Consider the following 22661-nt stretch of genomic DNA (forward strand, 5'->3'; position numbering starts at 1 on the left):
CCTAGGGATCTCATCCAATTTCCTATTGAGGAATATAAATGTCTTCCAGAGTTCTAGTATTTGTATACTATGTTGAAGCTGGTACACAGGATTCAAGGTGATGTTCTCAGACTTGTGGACACCTTCCAAGATAAAGAAGCAAACCATCACAATAGATCTACAGCATCATCGGCTTTGAATGTGAAAAGGCGGGTTTGGGGACAGCGGTCACAACCAAGTGTTCTAGCACTTAAGTTCACATGAATGTAAAAGAAATATGGTACCCAAATCCATTGCAATCTCCTAAAAAGGAAAATTATCACAAATAAGTTGTTTATATCCTCCTCCTAAGCAGAAGATTGATGACTGGATTTTCAAAAAAAGAGGGAAAAAAGCTATTTCCAGTTATTAAAATTAAAAGGGGATATTGCATTTATTTTTCCAATATGCTATCATTTTTCTAGTACAAATATTGCTTAAAGTATAAAGAAATTATAGGTAGTGATTTTACTAGCATAATGACGTCTAAAAATGCTGATGTTTCAAAGATTGTACTATTTGATTAAATGAGTATAACTTCCCCCACCCTACCCCACCCCCTATGGACCTCCCGCATTTCCCTCTGGAAATTCATTTATACACCACACAAGATTTTAATTAGAAGCATAATTTACAGTAAAAACTCTTTACATTACAGTTGTTCTATATAAAAAGGAGCCTTTTGTTTTTTCATTTAAAATTGTAATTACACATTAAAAAATAGAACACTATTTTCTTATTAGGGAGAATGAATTTACACATCTTCATATCAGACTTTTTTATTGCAGCTTTCAAATCAAAGGTCAGTCACTTTATGCTCTAAAGCAGCTGCTATTTGCTGTAATCGAATAGCAAGCTGCATTTTTTGTGCAGCTGGGTCTTCTTCTAGTGCATTTATGATCTAAAAAAAAAAACATATAAGATTCAAGTCAAGATATTACAACATGATCCTATAAGTATTTCTGGAGAGACGTGTCCAGGGGTTTTAAAGTATGCTATCTATTAACCAGAAAGAACCTTATCTGGTATTACAAATCTTGCAAAGCTATTTTCCTCATTGCGAGCAGACAGCAGACAATGGGATTTTCAAAATGTTAGAGAAAAACCTACTATCAAGTGAATGGCAAAATTTATTTCATCATCTACTTCAAGGTGGGTAAGCCAGGCTTGTGACATTTGGGGCCTCCTGGATATTTTGTTAATAAGCAACACTTCATTATTCTTGTCTAACGTGGCCAGAAAATCTGCTGTATTTGGGATATAAAATCCCATAATGCATACACCTATATTTACACATGGGATTCTTCTGTACATGCTTTAAAGATGTATATTTCTCCCAATATATCAGAATTACAGTATCTTGGTCAAAGCCAAGCATCAGGTAAGGCAGGAAATTACCAGCTTGGAGGCAAATCAGCTTGTTAGATCTTTTGCCTGTCTCATGACTTTTTACAGAATAATAACAAAGCAATCTCAGTGGTGGAAGCTTACCTCATCATAGTACTTGTTAGTATATTGGTAGAGCTGGTGTAAAGCCACAAGGGTGTTTAATGAGTCTGTGTGGGCCTATTAAATTAAACAAGAAGAAAAACAGCGCGTCAAGCATAGAGCTGGCTACACAAGAACTTTCATGGAACATAAATAGGTGCACCAGATGTAATACTGTTCCTTTATCTATACCCCAGAATTTAAAAGCTGTTCAGGTTGGTAAGGAAGTGGAGCTGATTTTTATCAGAGACCTCACATCAAGTTTGCTTGCTGATTTGTTGTAGCCCCTATACTATTTACTCCACCATAGGAAATAGAGTAAACATCAAGCAGAAACTAACACTGCAGACATATTCACTAGCTGTATTGGCAAGATCTCTAACAGCATAAAACTTATCTGGTTAAATTCTAAAAACAGCTCCTAGTGAATCAGGGTAGAAATCTATGCTGTTTCTCATGAGGCCAATCAGATACTTGGAGTAGAGGTCAGCAGACTTTTCAAGTGCAGAATGGTGACATGCGAACTTGCATCATAACATGGGTGTCAATCATCATCATCATCATCATCATCATCACCATCATCATTATCACCATCATCTAAAAAACTGGCTGAAATATCACAAGATCTTGTGCGAGAATATTGACACCTTGGGAAATTTGGTTAATTTGTAAACCTTGGGTCATTATTTTTTTAAAAATTATTATTTGATTTGAAGTGATACTAATAATAGTAACATGCCCACTCTGCTTCTGGAGGAAACATACGTCCTTCGTGTCCAACCCCCTGTTAATATAATCTAAACCAATAAAAATATAAACAGAGGTTTAGAGTAGCTCCACCTGGAATCTTTTCATTTGTTACCACTACATATATCAGAGATAAGGAAGCAAGCAGTAAAAATTACCTGAGTTTTGGATATTGGATAATTACTGTCCTAAATCTAATCTACCCATTTTAAGGAAGGTTGTGGAGAAGGTAGTAGGTCTATAACTGCAAAGAGCCCAGGAGGAAATGTATTATTTGGATCTCTTACAGCAGGTTTCAGGTCTGGGCATGGTATTAAGATTGCACTGATCGCTCTTGTGCACAAACTAGGATGAGATCAGGACAATGAAAATGCAGCTCCCCAGGTTTTGCTTGTCCTCTCATGGGCTTTTGATACCATCAATCAAGGTATCTTACTGGACTGCCTTTGCAGTATTATTTTCCTGTGGGATTCTTTTTTCCTTAAAGGGGGGTTCTATTCAGTGGTAGTGGGAAGGGAGCCAATAGTCTCCTACTTAACATCCATATGAAACTACTGGGTGAGGCTATCTATTAGCATGTTGTTATATATCATCAATTTGGGGATGATACTCAATTGTACAGTACTGTGCAAAAGTTTTAGGCAGGTGTGAAAAAATGCTGTAAAGTAAGAATGCTTTCAAAAATATATATTGTAATTGTTTATGTTTATCAATTTACAAATTGCAAAGTGAGCAAACAGAAGAAAAATCTAAATCAAATCTTTTTGTGTTGGTATGACCACCCTTTGGCTTCAAAACAGCATCAATTCTTACACTTGCACACTTTGTACACTTGCACACAAAGTCAGGGATCTTGTAGGATTAGAGTCAGGTGTATGATTAACCAATTATACCAAGCAGGTACTAATGATCATCAATTTCATGTGTAGGTTGAAACACAGGCATTAACTGAAACAGAAACAGCTGTGTAGGAGGCTTAAAACTGGGTGAGGAACAGCCAAACTCTGCTAGTAAGATGAGGTTGTGGAAGACAGTTCATGTTGCAGGCCATACACCATGGCAAGACTGAGCACAGCAACAAGACACAAGGTAGTTAGACTGCATCAGCAAGGTCTCTCCCAGGCAAAATTTTCAAAGCAGACTGGGGTTTCAAGATGTGCTGTTCAAGCTCTTTTGAAGAAGCACAAAGAAATGGGCAATGCTGAGGACCACAGATGCAGTGGTTGGCCAAGGAAACTTAATGCAGCAGATGAAAGACACATTGTGCTTACTTCCCTTTGACACTGGAAGATGTCCAGCAGTGCCATCTGCACAGAACTGGTGGAAACCAGTGGGTCCCAGGTACAACCATTTACTGTCTGAAGAGGTCTGGCCAGAAGTGGCCTTCCTGGAAGAACAGTGGCCAAAAAGCCATACCTCTGATGTGGAAACAAGGCTAAGTGACTCAACTATGCAGGAACTGGGGTGCAGAAAAATGGCAGCAGGTGCTCTGGACTGATGAGTCAAAATTTGAAATATTCGGCTGTAGCAGGAGGCAGTTTGTTTGCTGAAGGGCTGGAGAGCGGTACAATAATGAGTGTCTGCAGGCAACCGTGAAGCATGGTGAAGGTTCCTTGCAAGTTTGGGGCTGCATTTCTGCAAATGGAGTTGGAGATTTGGTCAGGATCAATGGTGTCCTCAATGCTGAGAAATACAGGCAGATCCTTATCCATCATGCCATACCATCAGGGAGGTGTGCGATTGGCCTCAAATTTATTCTGCAGCAGCACAACGGCCCCAAACATATAGCCAATGTCATTAAGAACTATCTTTAGCTTAAAGAAGAACAAGGAGTTCTAGAAATGATTCCAGGTTTGGCCCCCACAGAGCCCTGATCTCAACATCATCGAGTCTGTCTGGGATTACATGAAGAGACAGAAGGATCTGAGGCAGCCTACATCCACGGGAGATCTGTGGCTAGTTCTCCAAGATGTTTGGAACAACCTACCTGCCGGGTTCCTTCAAAAACTGTGTGCAAGTGTACCTAGAAGAATTGATGCTGTTTTGAAGGCAAAGGGTGGTCACACCAAATATTGATTTGATTTGGGTTTTTCTTCTGTTCACTCACTTTGTATTTTGTAAATTGATCAACATAAACAGTTACAATATATATTTTTGAAAGCATTCTTACTTTACAGCACTTTTTCACAACTGCCTAAAACTTTTGCACAGTACTGTATATCTCAATCCCAGGCCAAACAGGTCATGTAGTGGTCTTATCCTGGGTCTGGAGGCTGTTAGGGTAAGGATGAAGAGGTTCAAGCTTAATCCCGGCACAACAGAGTAGTTATGGGTTCAGAAGCCTTCTGATACCAGAGATGTTCCATCTTTGGTTTTCTTTAGTTCTGTCCTATGTAGAATTAGTTTGTAACTTAGGGGTCCTTTTAGACTCATAGCTGCTGCTTGAAGAATAGGTAGCTAGGAAAGGCTTTGCCCAATTTCATCTAGTACACCAGTTATAGACTTTTCTAGGATGCCCTGCTCACAGTGACTTATACTGATGCATCATGTGTAGACTAGTTCAATGCACTTTACATGGGGCTGCCCTTGAAGACCACCCGGAAGCTTCATCTGGTCCAGAATGCAATGGCTTACATAATGATGGGAACTGCTAGATTTTCCCATATACCACCTTTACCACAAGAGGTGTCTAGTGACGAGTTTGATTTGGGGGCAATTTAAAGTGCTTAAATTAAACAAGACACTGCAAGAATTTTTGGTTGGGTCACACCATAAAAACCTTTCCTGAGGGTCTTGGGAACACACTGTTGAGAAACCTGTTGCTGTGGATTTGGATGTTGTAGCTGTTTGTCAGAATACTGCTGCTTTGTTTCACTGCTCTTTATTTCTTATTTAAAGCTGCTTTGAGCCTTGTTGGATTGAATAACATATAAAATATAGATGGATCAATCAATCTGAGCTGGATAACTTGACCCAGGGGATTACATAAATAAAACTGATTTGAAACTACTGAAGGTTCCCCATGGATCTCAAGCATGGTCAACCACTGAATTGAACTATGAGGAATGCCAAAACCTTGGAAAAAAAAAAGTGAAAAGAACTCCAGAGGACTGACACAAGATGGGAAATATGGCAAAAATAACCCAAGACAAGACAAGACAAATAACCTAGCAGTTCTACTTTTATCCATATTTCAGGGTTTGTTTCCAATTTTGTACTTACTCGAGAAATCTCTGCTAAATGTGTATTCATGTCTTGATCACTCACTTGTACCATCTGGCGAATACCTCTATAATAACTGGAAAAAAATGTTTTAGCTGAAGTAATAACCTTTTAAAAATACTTTAACACTTTGTATTGAATTTCTGACATTTTCTTAACAGACATTACTGAACTAGAACTTTTAAGGGATGCTTGCTGATTTTAATCTTTGACATTTTTATAAAAAAATGATCTGATCTCCTTCTTTTAGATTAATGTCAGGACCTGAAGTTTACTCCATGCTGGATTTTGCAGGTTTTTAGAGATTGTAATGCAATTCTTGACTGTTAAAATGAATTAAAATAGCAAGGTTGTCCTTCTCATGATGCAGAATGAAAACATTACCATAGGCCAGAGATTAGCAATATTATAGCAGCAGGCCACAAGCAGCTGTCTGGTAATGGCATGGGAAGATGCCATTTTAGGGGAAAAAATGTCTCCATTCTTATTCTTAACTCCCTAATCTCTGGAAAATGACATTTGAGACATTTTTGGGTTGGGAGGTTAAGCATGAGGATGGGAGACCTCTAATTCTCATCACCATTTTCAACTTTGGAAAAAACACATGAAAAAACAGACCACCAAAACTGTCCACCTTGCTGCTGAATTCTGGTTGAATTCAGCAGCAAAGTGGACCGTTGAATACATGTGGGTTGTTAGGGATCTGCTTATGGCCAATAAGCCATCTATCTGATAGATTAGGGCCAAAGTCCCTGCCAGCCCTTCTCCCATTCTAACAGTTTGGGGACAGCACCCCAGACTGATAAGCAAACCAAAGGGTGCTCGGAAAACAAGACATAGACATAAGTGACTTTCTGTAGAGTTTTCCGGTCACCAGAGCTTCTCGCACACTCATTCCCTTCTAATTCCTTGGCCTGAACTTAAGCATTTCAGTGGATGGCTACTCTTAAAGCCACTATAGTCAACGTCACTTTCCGGAAGAGCTATCTACCATGATGCTTCATTGTGGTTCCCAAACAGATGCATCAGTAGAGATACTGCAGCAAGGATGTGGCTCATCTGAGTATTTGCTACACCCATAGCCTCATTTTGAGGGTCAAGAAATCAAAAGGGACAGTAGAGCAATAGGTGCCCACCTGCCCAAACTTCTCACTCTATGTTTCAGTGACAGCCCCAAATGTTTTCTGTTACTTTTTCTGATTTTCCATGCAGTGACTTCCTCTTCTTTAGAGCAAAGGCAGGCAGCCTTAGTGACTTAACTGGGAAAACTTCATCTCAGGATAGATGCTACCTTACAAAAATTCATGTCACATGAAATTCTTTAAATTTTTATGATACTATAAACTTTTGCTTCCTGACAGATTTGTTGTCATACTTTTTTCACTTCTGAAAGTATTTCTTGGACAGGGAATTAAAGTAAGTAACTTATTTTCTAAATCCATACTATAAACACACATGCCTGCACCATATATTTAAAAAGAGAAAGCAATCACAGTGAAATACTGGAGCAAAATACAAAGGCAAAAGCCGAGACATTTTTAAAAATGATGAGCATATTCGAATATTGAAAAATAATTCTACACATTAATTCAGTTTCATTTGGTACTGTTAAATTGCTATCTATTTTGAAAATGAATATACGATTGTTATATTATTTGAGTTTATCATTATTTTGCCTAATTTCCATGTCACTTTTCACATGATAAACCTCCTGGTGAAATTATTTTTATCTTGATAATTTGTATTCAGGGCATATTTAGAACCAACTTGCCACTAAGTAGGAATGTCACGTGAGAAAAGCAAAAAGAGTTTTGTCACTGAGAATATGAAATAACAAATCTGTGGCTCTCTCTACTTACTCTTCCACCATTTTCTTATATGTAGAGATCTCTTTTGCATAGAGTAACTTGTTACTTGGAGAATCCTGAAAAAAAGAAGGCAGTGAAATATGGTGTTTGAAACTCATATTTTTGATTTTATCTACGGTTGCAGAGATTTGGGGTGGTGGAAAATCCATTCCTTTCAATAAGGTGTATGCGAGAACATCATGGGTAACAAGGTGTGTGTGTGTGTGTGTGTGTGTCAAAATCTGCAAGATGGCAGGTGCAGCATCATGACTGAAGCTCTACCCCTTTTGCAGGGGTGAAGCTTTGACTGTGATGCTGAGACCGCCATCTTGTACATTTTCCTTCCTTTGTGCCTGCTGCTGCATTCCATTTGGAAAACAGAAATTTGGTGTGTTCCATCAAGCAGTATGAAGAAAGCCCGTGGCATGTTAAAAAGTTCTTTCCCTTTCAAAGCATGAAAGAGAGAGAGAGAGAGAGAGAGAACCCCCCCCCCCCCACACACACACATATCTGCTGTTATGGGAAAGAACCATACAAGTCTTCTTCAGGAGGTAGGCTTAGCAGGCAGTGTAAGCATCTGCAGAGCACCTGATTTCTGAAGAGCAGATCAACACTCCTTGAGCCTCTGTATTCTGAGACCTTGGAATTACATTTTCTTTATTGCTATCTAAAAAAGGATCCTGTGGATGTGTTAATGTGAATTAATGCCTTTCATAAAGGCTTTTCTCTATCAGTCTTCCCAACCTGGTGTCCTCTATAATTATTATAGCTGGATTCCAATGCAATAGGAATCTATTCAGATGTAATAGTAACTTGTGATTCTTTCTCTGCCCTCTACCTACTCCAGTACCATCTCTCTTTCTAGCTATCCTCTCTCACAACATGTTGTCCTAGACCTCATCAACCCTGGCCACAAGCCGTTCTCTAGCAATTTTGGCGACAGAAGGGGCAAGTACCAGTTAGTCAGGAATGGTGACATCATTATTTTCAAGTAACTAAAAATATTGTATCATGAGATGTATTTTAGAGGCTGCAGGAAATAAACATCCCTGCCTCTATGAAGCAGCATAAATATCCCTTACAGCCAATGGAAAAATGAATTAATGCCTTTCATAAAGGCTTTTCTCTATCAGTCTTCCCAACCTGGTGTCCTCTATAATTATTATAGCTGGATTCCAATGCAATAGGATTGAGGAAGGTGTGATTACTGCTGTGTTGATCAGAGACACAGAACTTAAGATAAAGCCTTACCCTGCTTAGCTTGTGCTCTGTTCTTGTGCAAGCATCCATGAAAGTTTGTGCGATGACTGACAAGGAAGCATCTACTACTTCGTGAACGTGAACATCAAAGATGAAATGGGGATTCTTCAGTATGTTTACCCAGAACCTAAGAGGCAAGCTGGAAAGAAAACAAGAAATAACTGAAACCAGTATTCAGGAGGAAATTAAAAAGTAGAAAACTAATCCTGACAAGCAAAAAGTGTTGTTATTACTAAATGATTCTACCTACTACGTAGGTACTAAGTAGGCTTCTTTGCATGTCATCAAAAATAGGAATTCTTCAGACATTTGGATTAATAGAATCAAGCGTGTACGCTGATGCATTCTACCTTATTATTTCTGCTTTGCTTCTCTTGGCAACACAAATAATTAACTAAACCATCCAAGGCTGGTTTGTTTGCTATTCTACTCAAAGTTCTACTCATGGACTTGTTGCCTCTGATTTGGATTTTTTGGAGAGCAACAAACCAGAGTGTGATTTTCATGAAATGCTAAGCAAATCTCAGGTAGAATTTTCCTGGTTTATTTAAGGAGGAGGCACCAAGTGGAAGAAATAAGGCAGAATGCACCAATAAGATGGCTTATTCTGAGTAACCCAGAAGATTTCTACCTTAATATATCATATTAACAAGCTCAGTAAAATAGCTTCCAGAATGCGCTGCTTATACTAAAAAGAATTTAAATGATTAACTGCCACTAATGGCAATTTGATTGGCTATATGTCAAAAAGCTCCATGATCCAAAGAAGAGAAGCAGGCTTATTCAGCAAAAACTTGATAGCTCTGTAACAATGATTTGTATGCAGCTGTAAGGCTCTGAGTACTCAGTCAAAATATAGAACCTGAGTGTTCACATTGCTGATACATACTGATTCCAAAGGAAAGTCCAGCTACAGAAAGAATAAAGATAAAGGCTTTCAAATTGAGCTCCAATGTTGATAGGCAAAAGTGAAAAGAGTAAGAATCTGGGCTGCCACATATTCTGTGCCACCTCTGGAGCTTTTCAGGTGTTGCAAACTTACAACAGCAACAGACGTGATAGCCCTTCTCGTTGGTAAAATTGTGCTAGTGATTTCAGTGAACAGCTGGAGAACTCGATGCACAAATCCTTCGCTATGACCCTACTGTGACCTGCAGCATTAGGGTTTCTTGTGCAGACCACTGTCTATAATTTGTGAATATTGGCTTTTCACAAGATTCTATAGAAGGAGGGACCACTCACCATTAAGTGCACGGTGAGTTGTATACTCCTTTGTAACAACTGAAAAAGGCTGCTGTCTTTTAGAGAAAATTCCAATCTGCTTCTGTTTTAATGTTTCCATAATTCTCCTTTAATGTTTTGTTAAACATATTCCTATTGATTTCTCTCTCATTTTGCCAAATCTTCTGGGTCACTTCATCTTTTAGTAATTGTTTTTTTATCTGCTTTCAATACTCTGTGCCACCCAGTCATTCTGAACTGGGCAGCTTTACAAATTTAATACATTAAATTACATTGAATCTTGAGGTTCCTGGCCTGCATTTTCAGGGTTTGCAGTTGAGGAATGTGAGCACCCAAAATAGTCAGTGTGATGTAGTGCTTAAAATACTGGACTAGAATGGAAAGACTCAGAATCAGCCCATCTTTAGCCCAGGACACTTACTGAATGATAGTGGTCATTCTCTCTGAGCTCAACTCAGAGTTGTTGCTGTGGAGATAAAATTAAGGGAGAACCCTGTGCTTGCTACCTTGAACAACTGAAGGAAAGGTGGGAAACAAATTTAATAAACAAATAGTAAATAGGTAAAATACATCTGTTGGAAACAGACTGTGACCACCGAACCATGTATATGCATGGATTTTCTATTACTAGGTACATGGCAATTTCCCTAACCTTAGAATGGAGGTCATGTGATGGTGGATTCTTGGGCTGATAAAGATTCAACAGACAGTTGTATAAAAGGCCAGGGAGAAGACTTTCTTTCCTCAGTGAAGAGGCTCACTAGTTCACAGTTAGAAAGAAAACAAAGAAGTCTTTGCCTTAAAGTACAATGGGACATATTGGTTTTAGATAGGCAATAGTTCAGTTCTGGAATTATTGTAACCCCATCCCTCAATAAATCTTGCTAAAGAGTCTGTGTGAGAATTGCACTTGGAAAAGAATCATTTGCATTTTAGGCAAATGTCCCAGAGTCTGACAAACACTGTGATGCCACTGAACCTCTAAAATATTTATTACAAGATAGCCAACTCTATGTTCTCATGTAAGATCCCATGAAATTATGATCCTTTACATTTTTTTTTTAAATTAAAAATGTGCAGAAGATGGCGTACCACCTGAAAAACTGTTGAACCCTTCTCTGGAAGCTCCCAGGTGATGCTTAAGATAAAGCTTACTTAATAGCTATTTTTAGGTACAGTAAAAACAAATTAAAAAAAGAAAAGAAACATCTTGCTAGTTAATATATATACTATTTTTCTCCCCAGCTACCTGTTTGTTTTCCAGATGTGGATGGTATCCTCATCTTTGATATCATGCTTCTCTGCTTGCTCATCAAGAAAGTCAAAGAAATATTTCACAGCTGGCGGAACAACATGGTTTGAATCAAGTACACTATGGAAAACGTTATCTACAAATTGCTGAAGTGTACCCTAAAGGGGGAAAACACACACAGACACACACACAGTACAAACATTAAAAATTCAGGTTATGGTGTTAAGCGTAACATTTTCCAGTAGTTCCTTTCAAATTTGCAAGAATGCTTTTGAAATTGATTTATAGTCATCTGTACAAAACTTTATCCCAAATGGCCAAGGAATCACAATGGCTCTAAGTGCTGCATTTTTCAACTATAAATGGGTAGTAAATGCTCTTATGAACATAAAATAAACAGCCATAAGAAATGATCAGAGACTTCAGGAAAAATAATTCTCTGCTCCGATGAAAGAGGTGGGGATTTCAACATTGTGGCTCAGGGAGAACAGAAGACTACTCTGAAATAAATGGGCAACCAATGGAGGGAATTGGTGGAAGAGCAATGCACTTACAATTATGCTTTCTGGATATATTCCAACAACAGTCATGAATTCTGAGGACTGGGATGGGGGTATTGCTTGAGGAAGATGCTTTTGGAAAATAATTCAGTATTTAATTGGGATACATAAACACAACAAGACTTATGCAATCCAATCAGACACCTTGCTAATAAGCCAAAGATTTCCACAGAAAATCAGTCTGGCCTGATGAATTTGAGCTGGGCCTGTCTGTTCTGGCATGTCACATTTTCTGCAGATACTGTTAAGCTATCTGTATGCATCAATAAACAGCTCACAGATGAACTTCAATATAGTCTACAATGAAATTACACAAGAGGGCCTCATGAAGAATTGTTTCTGGGCTTTAAACTATTCTAAGCCCTATTTAGGCATGTAACTTTCCACTTACAGTAGATGAACAAACCTGCTGGGTGTTGCCACAGATCAGTCATGTCATGTACCCCTTGTGCAGTCATCTGCATATACAGCATGAACCTCTGCAGAGGGAAATTGCTTGGGTATACAGACTACCCCATAATCCAGAAACCTATGCTGTACACCCAGACTTTTTTGCAGAAATTGGTGCTATTCATGCAAAGCCTGCAAGGGTATTTAGCTTATAGGACCATGAACTCTACCATGCTATTTTCCAAATTTATCAATACCTACTTATAGGTAACTCAAGTATTTAGAATTTATCAACACAGCCCAAATAACTGTATTGGAAGGATAAGCTTATATCTGACTTGCAATATTATGGGGCTTTTTTGTTGAAGTTTAAACTGGATTTGGTTTCTTTGAAATAGATAAGGAACAGCATTTAGAAATAGATTAAAATGGAACTTTTTTGGAGAATGTCTGGGGAAACAAATGAGTTAGTGTTTTCCGTTTTTGGTTGCTCCTATTTGTTTAATCATTGCTATACTACATTTTTGTGGAATTTTTTATTTTTATTATTGGGACTCCAAGAATATAGAGGTATATATATCTAGTAAATAAATAAATACATTTCTCTTCCTCAATCAGATGTTTTCAGCACTGAAGCAACAGTGTTAAGTCAATATCAGAACCTTTTGGGGGCTAGTGTAAACATTTAGAATTGAGTCTTTGTTGTGGCTCCTGGGAGTGAGTATAATTTCAAAAAATGGCTGGCATGGGTGACAATAACCTATGATACCAATTTATCAGGATTCTCCTTACCACATCATCTAGTTGTTCTCCTTCAAGATTTTTTTTCCTCCTTTCTCCTTTTTTTCTCCTGCTTCCCTGCTTTTGGGCCTAGATGGGCATTCTTCCAAACTGTAGTCCCCCATTTAATTTTTATTTCTTAAGCTTAAGAGGCCTACAGCTAAGGTTCATTCTTGGAAATAATAATAATATTGGAGGCTGATCTTTATTTTGAAGCCCCCCTCCCCTTTTAAAGAACAATGTCAGAAGAAGTAGGAAACATGGTAAGATACAAGAGAGATGTCTGCAGGTACATTCAAACCCCAAAATGCCACGTTGGAGAACCTGGTCCAAGACTATATAAAATTAGCCTTTCAAACTACTAGAGGAAGAATATTGTTATGGTTTGCATTTAAGGAGACCCCAGCAAAACATCTGACATGGTCATAGCAGAGGTAGGGAAAGGGAAGAGGAAAATGTAAAGGTTTTAATTCTTTGGAAAGTCAGTATGTATTGCCTTATATCATATCCAAAATTTGAACTTTTCTTAACATAAGGTCTTAATATTCTACCTCCAAAGGATCTCCAAAGGATCTATAAAATCAGAACAGATTTTCAGTGGCTTGGACACAATTAAACTTTTAATCTTATTTTATGACTTACACTGTGCTGTCTAGTGCTGACTACTGCTGTTGATATATATTGATATTTATATATTGCTTGGATTTTAACAGCAATCTGTAGTTTTCAATATAATATATTCAATTACTTAAAACTAGTTAATTAAATATTGAAAATTCTAACCTAATTTGATGATGCTTGTAAATTCCCTCTTTATTCATATCATTTTTTAATCTTTCTGTATTTTTTACTGTCTCTTCTTTTATCTACTTTTCCCCCTTTTTTCAAAATGCTAAATGAAAATACACTAACAACAACAACAACAACAGAAATAAAACTCAGGTCACATTAAATCAGTTGGTACTCTATTGGGTCAGATTAGTTCAAATATTGTTACACACACTGATCAACATTATGCCCTTTTGAGAAAATGAAAATGCTGAAATGTTCATCTCTTATCTCTTGGGATTCTTTGTTTTCTAATGGTCACATGGTGTATTGTTTCTAAAGTTGTCAAACCATAGGCTCATAAACAAAGATGAAAAGACTTGAGTCGCATTAACAACAATGAGACTTAATTGAGACCTGTTAATTTCAATGAATCTACTCTACGTATGACTGTACCTGAATCCAGCCAATGGCTCTGAATCTAAATCTTAGCCCTAAAGGAAAATTCTACATCTTAACTCATTACAGGTAGTCCTCAATGACCACAATAGGGACAGGAAAATTAGTTGTTAAGCAGGGTGGTCATTAAGTTGTTAATCCAGCTTCTCCAATGGACATTTTTTGCCAGAATTTGCTTAACGACAATGTGATTCACTTAATGACCATGGTGACTCACTTAATGACCATCGTAAAAGGTTGAAAATTGCAATCATGTGACTGTGGGGTGGTGGTGTGAAGGTTTGCAATGGTTGTAAGTGTGAGTACAGGTTGTAAAGCACTTTTCCCGAGGCTGTCGTAACTTAGAACCATTGTTAAACAAACAGGCATTAAGCGAGGACTACCTGCATCTATTTAATATAGTAAAACCTGACTCTTGGCAGTCAATTTTACCTTCACAGAGAGTAGCCTTGTCAGGTAGATTTCGGTGATAGCTTTGGTCCTTTCCTTCTCTTTCATACTCCCTCTTTTTGATTTACCTTCATCAACTTCATCTACTGGTCGAACTAGATGCCAGATCTTATTTTCTTCTTCCAGTAAAGCATGTCCTGAATAAACCATAACATTTCAAAGCAATCAACAAATGAAATGAAATCCACTGACTGAGCCATGGTTGACAATATCAGTCTGAGGTGGGAAAAGCACAAAAGCAATAAAGTAAGCCCTCACACATAAATTCCCCAAATTCTGCCCCCATAGCCAGCTATGCCCATTTTGTGATGTGGCTTCACCTATTTGTGGTTCACAGATCCTCACAACTATTTAGTAGACCCCTGGCAACCCAAAGCTTATCACATCTCTGCAGGATCTCAAACCACTTACAAATACCCAAATGAACACAGATTTCCTATTTATTTTCCTATATTTATAATAAAGGTTTGGGTTTGGAACATTCTTAGGCAATTATGGAAATGATGAAGTCCCTGGCTGAATCAACTCCAGAATAGTTGGTTTCTAACAGTCCTGAATGCCTATGACTTTTTAGAAATGTCTCATAGACTACATGTCTGAAGATACCATAATCTGTTCGTTTATGAAAGATATATTTCAACAAGTCTGATTTTGAAATCAGATACAGTTTTGTAATAGGATTCTGTGATTTTGAAAACCATGAATGAATGTGTAATTCAGTTTATTGGCCTATTTATACATTCATCTCAATTTAGTTTGGTTTTTTTCCTAAACAAAGATTGTAAATCATTCTTACAAGGGTTTTTAAAAGAATGGTATGGGAACAGGTGACCTTAAAACAAAGCTACTTTCCATACCAGATCTCTTGAAGAACATACACTCCATCTGTTTAATTATATTGTACAGTTCACAGCAAAATGGGCACCATGAATGATATAAAGGTTCAAGCAATTACAAGTCTGCACATTAAATATAAAACTTTTGATCTATGAAGCTGAATAAATGTACAGTAATGGCAAACAATTAATTACAGTCATAGTTCACTCATAGTGCATGTATGTCAAAAAGGTCAAAGCATAAATAATATGATCAAAATGACATCTCTAACTATTCTGAATTGTATTGTTTTTATTCAGTTTCCAGCAGCATCATGATTTTTTAGCAATTAGAAAAAGGGCCACTACAGTGCATTGTTCTTCCTTTGGGTAAGACTGATAGTTTCAAGGCCAAAAAGTAATAAATACCTCCCATTTTGCAAACTATTGATTTCAAAAAACCAATAATCTGAAAAAATGCAAAGTCTAATTCTGTGGAACTTTAAAATGTTTAATGGTATATCTGGACAACGTGTGAACTGCTGGGTCATCGTTTCAGAGATATTTCCTTACCTAAACAGAGAAACAAAATGACCAAGGGCAAAAAAGCAGTGGGAGTGTGAACAACTTACAACTTGCTGCTGGCTTCCCCACTGACTTTGTTGTGGGAAGCTGGCAGGGAGCATCAACCAACCTACCTTCCTTCCTTCCTACCTGCCTGCCTGCCTCCCTCCCTTTCCACATATATAGGCTTGCACCGTTTGCCCTCTCCTCACCTCAGGAGAACCGCAGTGAAGTCTCCTCCTCCTCCTCCTCAGCTGACCTGCTGATTGCCTGCCACTTTGCTAGGGGGAGTTGGAACAAAGGGAGCCATGGACTGTGAGGAAAACTGCACCCCCGCTTCCCATTCTGGCATGTCCCTAAGGGCCTCCTCTCTCGAGGAAGGAAGAGGGCTCACCCCTCGATCACTGGCACCCCCCCAGCCAGCCCTACCTTGCCAGCAGGCATCCAAGTCACTCCCTCCTCCTTTCCTCAATGCCAACCATTGCTAAGAGTTTTCAAATTTCTGCCTTATTTCCAAAGCAGCTAATTGCATCTCCCCAGTCAGGCCTTGCTGCCATCTGATTGGGTGCAGGGGACACAGGGAATCAGCAAAGAAGTCAGGGATGTGCCCATGGTGATCATGTGACCTGGCTGGCCACAGTGGCACAGCAGTGCTGAAGCAACAACAGATTTCCCAAATTTCAATCCCATTGGAGTAATGGGTCCTGGATTTTGGACACATTCTGTAAGTTAGCCCATTTGAGGTTCCTTGGTTCAAAAATTGTTGCCCTATGATGCACTGTTTCACCCAATTAAAGGTTACAGACATGAGAGTTTTAGTAGTATATAGATAGATGGTATTTGGATGTTTCAAGTCTTTAAAAATGAAGCCTGAAAATACCATAGGGAACATTTTTCCTAATCATGATGGCTGTTGATCCAGAAGAAAAATCAAGGAGGTCTACCAGCTACCAGCTGCAAACATCCCAACAACCACTAGATGGCAGCTAAGAGATACAGAAAGCTCTAACTGTGTAACCTAGTAATGATCTGGAATTTTGCAGATAAGAATTAGTATCTTAATTCAGAGCGGAGAGATTTGCAGAACTGCACTGATCCTTCTCTAGATTTACTTGTCAATAAGGAGACAAAGAACTCATGTTCCCCACTCCAGTTTTAACATTTTAAGATTGGAAAAAACTCTACAGATAATCAGATTACTAACAGATGGAGGTCACCATGACTGCATCCTATTTCCAAATAACTTGTTACTATTCAATTATGTGTCACATATGATGCTGGAATGTATAGGTGAAACAGTATTGTAGAAAGACCAAGACTGTAAGCTGGAAAGTATCTGATTCAGATCTTATCTCAACTACAAACTTATGAAATAGCACTGAACATTGTCAATATAAGCAGAGATGCCTTACAGAGATATATTAACCTACTGGGATAAAGAGAAAGAATGTGAGTTAAAATAAAATATTTATGTTATTATTAGAAGAACAAAGAAAACCTACAATAAATGATTTTCTATAAATGCAACATCTGTGAGACGCTAGCAAAAAATCACTACTGAACTACAGAAAAAAAGGAAGTTTTTCAAACCAATTTTTCTACTTAAAAAATCCCACTGAAATGAATGGAGTGCCCCATTTGTGCAACTGCAGTCATTTTATTTAGAAATGTGAAATGTTATTGCACTTATCCCCCCCCCAAAAAAGTTCTATAATTAGCTACTGCATTATCCTCTGGTAAAACATCAGCTACTAAATAATTTGAACATTGTTTCATTTTTTTTAGTGCGCTGTAAACCTGTTTTCTTTTATCTATTATTTAATACAAACCAATTTTGAACAGTATCTAGTTTTACCCAAATGATTTTAAAAAAGGAGTTAATCCAAACCTAAAGGAGTCAATCCAAAGCAATCCTTTTCAAGCCACTATTTTTGTAAAACTGGCAAGAGTTTTTCAGTCAATCTCCTTTTCAGTGGAAAACACTGTATCTTATTATGCAACAAAGAACACCCCAAGTCATTGTCAGCGAAGGCTGCAGTTTCGCCTGGTTTTCTAATGTTTACAGCTTTCCGGATAAACTGACTTAGATACATATGAAACGATAGCGTTCCACAATTTCTCTGTAAGCTATTTTCTATGTGATTGAAAAGATGTAGAAGGCTCTATCTTGGCAACTCACTAGATTGTTTTGTAGCATATATCTACAAATAGATACTAGATACTGTGATTATATATGTAAAATTACAGTATCCAGCTTGTTTTCTATCACAAAATAGAACCTGGCTAAAAGACTAACATGCTATACTTACTTTCCTCTGGCATGTCTTGTTGGTGGTCCTCTGGCTGTTGAGAAATCCCCATTTTTGACAAGATGAGTGTAGCACCATCTCTTACCTTCAAGAACATACATGCAACAAATCGGTGAGAACAGCAAAAATACATATTTTATTCCCATGCAGTTTCTAATCCTATGTAAGCATTGTATGCAGTATAAGAATAAATTCACCTTTCTTGGCCACTCTTTCTTTACAGTGCATTCAACTATTCTTTTTGATGTACGTATGCCACTGAAACAGACAAAAAAAGCTTAGTCCTCCATTTTAGTGGCCTTTCCAACTACATACTCATTTGTGCATGAAGCTATGCCCACTTTTGAAGTCATTTGGGAAGGAAGTATCATTGGCATTTCTACCTAGAGTTCTTGCCCATTAGTGAAAGGTATTTTCTATGAGCCAATCTGATATTCAGGTCCTCAAATTCTTTTTGAGAGTAGAAAATTGACATTCACTATGACTAGAAAAGACGTACTGCGTTCTTTAAGTTTAAGCCTTACTAGAAGCACTTCTTGCCAGAGGCATAATTGATAACAAGTTTCTGTACTGGCTTTAAACAAAGATAACTTTTATCCCTAATACAGAATCTGCCAGGGTTTCCAAAGAGGCTGTGTTCAGTAATTGCCCGCTTGTAGCATAGCAATATAATTTCAGATTCCAAGGCTAGGCTTTGTAAAAAAAAAAAAAAAAAAGATATTAGATTTGATAGGAAGGAAAGTGAACAGTTTTGAGCCCAATCGCTTTTAATGAAAAGCCATGCATTACTAAAAAGCCACCCAGAGATGCAACACTTCCAAAATGCTTTCTTACGTTATAGTGCATCAGGGTATTGATGCGCTTCCACCTGCCATCTCTTTGTGATGTTAAATCCAAATCTGAGAGTATCTGTGCAGTAGAACCTGGACGCCACTCTGAGGAGCAATTGCAAGAAGAAAAACATTTTACAGGTGTGCGCCTAAAAATAACCTGCATATAAAAGAGGCTTCCATCTAGCAAATTACTGAAGCGTTGCAGAATTCTGCTCTCTCTTCTCTGGACCCACCCACCCCAAACAATCCTGTTTTAAAAAATGGTAAATTACACTTAGTATAAAAGTTATTTTCCTATAATAGAGACAAGGCGTTCTACAGTGGGGTATCTCCTTCCCTCCCACATACTCAGGAAGCAAGGCTAGAAGATTCTGCTACTGCTGCTTTCCTGGAGATGGGATGGGTCTGTTCCCAATAAGAGCGACAAACCAAAAGTTCAGTTCAAAGGAAGCATACTTGAAAAAAATAACAATAAAGAATGGATGGATTTATGGATAGATATGAAACTATGTACAACTGGTTGCTGAAAATGATGAAGTTTCTCATATGTCTTTTGCTGACAATACATGGGATGGGCTGTGTGCCCTGTCTCTGCTGTAGAAGAATTATCACAACGCACTGATTTCATAAGAGTTGTGCTAGGGTATTCTGAAGTAGGATGTATTGGAACTCCCTCTAGGGATGGTATTTTACATAAACATTAGAAGAAACTGTTCTCTGTAGCATTCTGTTGATAAAGGAGTATTCAGCTGAGCTGTATGAAATAATCTTAGAGAGGACCATGTGATAGCCATACAGATGTCTCCCAGGTGGCTATACTGCTAGGGAGTGGGCCATAGCTCCACAGGAATTTTTCAGGCTAGTTTGATGCTGGCTGATACACCTAGAGGTCATTATTGGTAAAGCTTTATGGCCTGGTGAAAATGTTGGAAGAAGATTATGTGGCTGTCTGATTTCCTCTGTTCTGCTCACGTGGATCCTGACACCCACCCACCCATCCAGTGGGCCTTGGGATAGGAACAGAAAGAAGTGAAGTTTTCTTGGCCCTGTTGGAAGACCAAATTCACATTAATCATGAAAGCTGAGTCTTGGTGCCAAGTGATGGTATCTGGCTGCATAAATGCAGATCTTCTTTCTAACAGCTCTATTTCTGATACCTGCCTAGCCAAGGTTATGACTACCAAAAACACCACTTTCCACATAATATTCTCTATGGCTGAATCATGCAACACCTTGGATGGTGCTTGCTAAAGATCTCATGATGGATACAGACGGTTAGTCTTAGGGAGGTCCTCCAGAAGAATCTCTTGATTTGATGATAGGTCGAAAGAGATTTGCTGCTCCCTGATGCTAGACTCGAGGAAGGCCTACACTCGTCTGTAAGGGTGTATTGTTGTAAGCCTTTATTGGTGTAAATTGCACATCTATTTAAAACCCAGTTTATTCTCAGATTATGGGGATATGATTGTAGTCTATAAGTAGCAATATGCCAGATGCTTCATTTTTGTTTAAAAAAAAAAATCAAAATCACCATTGGAGGAGGAAAATCCATTTAAGAATTTAGATTTTTAGAAGCATAAAACATTCATAAAAATTTAGTTCCTTTAAATGATTTTGATTGTATCAATATATTGCATTTAAGTCTTTTTTCTTGGAAAACAAGAATCAGTATATCTCAAAGTAAAGATCCCAGCTTGCATAGTGCAAGCATGCTTTCATTGTGGTTGTGGGATACTGGCCAAAAAATATGTCTTTACCATTACCAGGGAATTCTGCATGTAACACAAGTATGACTAAGATTATTAACCTAGTTTATACCTTCTCTGCATTACTAAGGAGCATTATGTAAAACCTTTGATTGACCAAAGCTGCAGAACCTACTGTCATATCAGATAATGTCCATGGCATAAGGAAGATTATGATTTGAAATGTTAAGGACAATAAATGTAAGGAACAGGAATTAACAAATGAAAGGAAAGGAACAGAAATAGATCCATTGTATGTCTATGAAATTTAAATGGGGAAGGATGTTATAGATCTCCAGGTGGCCTAATCCTGTTGGCTGGAGTGGATTAATACATGTTCTGTTTTGTTTTTCAATCTTACAGGTTTTAAATTATTTTTTTTTAAAAAAACATTATTATTATTCTTACTACTTAACAGGTATTTCTTCTACTTACAGCTCAGCTGAATTATAAATTATTACATTGCTTGAAACATGATGAATAGATTTTACATCAAATGTAATATTTCTATATGGAAAATAGTTCAGTAAATTGTTATAACTAAGGAAATATTAATACCAAAAACCTACAAGCCATATTCAGGTACTGACCATAACACAGAGAGAGGCAAAGTGAGGGGTAGAAAGTTGTTGCCCTTGTTTCTCTCCAAACTACCTGTTCAGGTAGGAAATCACAAGGTGTACTTTAGGCTCCTTATCAGACAGAGTGTGTGTGCTGTTCAAGTAAATGACAACATCTGAATGTATTGAAATTGGAGAAAAGTTAGGGTAGAGTTTATTGGGTAAAACACTTTTCTTTCCACATTTGGATCTTTGCATGGATTCAGACGGAGTTACTAAGTCAATCTTTTTTTTTGCAAACATTTGGATTTTGACAGCAATATGGTAACTATTAAACACATTTAAAACAGACACCTACCAAGAACAACACTGTCAGGCTTTGGCCACTGTGAGTAAGGAAGATTTCGATATACTTGGTCTATGATCTTTTCTTTTACTTGAGAAATCGTATCGCAGTTGAGCACTTTTACAGGTACGGATTCTGTGCCTTCATCTTGAACAATCACATTTACAGTCTGGAGGGTTAGAAATTTCAGGGTTATTAAAATCAGTCAAGAAAAGTCAATGCTGCTATAAAGTTGTCTATTTATAGTCATTTAGATAAGTGGTACAGTTCATGTTGCCATTTCATACCTTTTTCTATATTTTTGATGGAAATGGGGTCGTACTGAGATTTCTATGAGAATCCATCAATTCATTACTTTGAATCTACTGAAAATATATAGAAGGATATATTATAAATATCCTTCAGAATATTTCTGTATCATCACAATTGGATTTTGAGGGCTTTTTTTTTTTTTGTAAAAAACCTTTTAAAACTGAGACATATCATCAAACTAGTGGACTAGCTACTGTTTGTACATGCTTAGATTAGTCCATTAACCTTACAGGAAGGGCCTCAATTTATTAGAGACTCCCTCCCCCTGTCAAAACAGCAGAGAAAGCAATTTCCAGATAGGTACAGCTTCACAGACATTTAATGCCTACTGTAATCCCCAAATATCAGTTTTGACTGAAATAGACTCGAACTCTTAAATTACAAGGGGCAAGTGTAGTCTAAGAAGGCTTATCATAGCTGGCAAGCAAGTACATTTCAGTAAAAGGCCATATAATACACATGACATTCAAGACGTATTTTGGTAAACATTTTTCTACATACATATATACAGTAAAACCTTGCTTTCATGGACCAATTGGGGAAGAGGAGTAGTTATCCATTAAATCATAAATTATGCCATTTGCAGAAAATTATATCATTTCTGTATGCAAATGATGCCAATTGCCTTACATTATGTAACTTTAATGTATAGTTAACCTCAATTTAATTGCCTCATCAAGAACACTTGTTCATT

At 37.6% G+C, this 22661-nt stretch overlaps 1 protein-coding gene across 7 annotated transcripts in view; it reads right to left on the reverse strand.

Annotated features, from left to right (window-relative positions):
• Positions 1-781: 781 nt before the first annotated feature.
• The window catches only part of PLXNB2 (plexin B2), a 303826-nt gene continuing 281946 nt past the window's right edge, over positions 782-22661 (reverse strand). For all 7 annotated transcript variants that reach the window (XM_088141661.1, XM_088141659.1, XM_088141663.1 and 4 more), the window contains 10 exons: positions 21668-21824; positions 19006-19106; positions 18172-18256; positions 14466-14620; positions 11074-11234; positions 8574-8721; positions 7335-7399; positions 5476-5551; positions 1510-1584; positions 782-919 (listed from right to left, as the gene is read on the reverse strand). In XM_088141661.1, coding sequence (XP_087997787.1) covers positions 815-919; positions 1510-1584; positions 5476-5551; positions 7335-7399; positions 8574-8721; positions 11074-11234; positions 14466-14620; positions 18172-18256; positions 19006-19106; positions 21668-21824 — 1128 coding nt within the window. In that variant the 3' untranslated portion in view covers positions 782-814. The remainder of the gene's footprint in view (positions 920-1509; positions 1585-5475; positions 5552-7334; positions 7400-8573; positions 8722-11073; positions 11235-14465; positions 14621-18171; positions 18257-19005; positions 19107-21667; positions 21825-22661) is intronic.

The sequence above is a fragment of the Python bivittatus genome, unplaced genomic scaffold, assembly GCF_059951505.1.
Source record: "Python bivittatus isolate LINGU-HERP-01145 unplaced genomic scaffold, Pbiv_v1 ctg000330_np1212, whole genome shotgun sequence".
NCBI classification, from domain to species: domain Eukaryota; kingdom Metazoa; phylum Chordata; class Lepidosauria; order Squamata; family Pythonidae; genus Python; species Python bivittatus.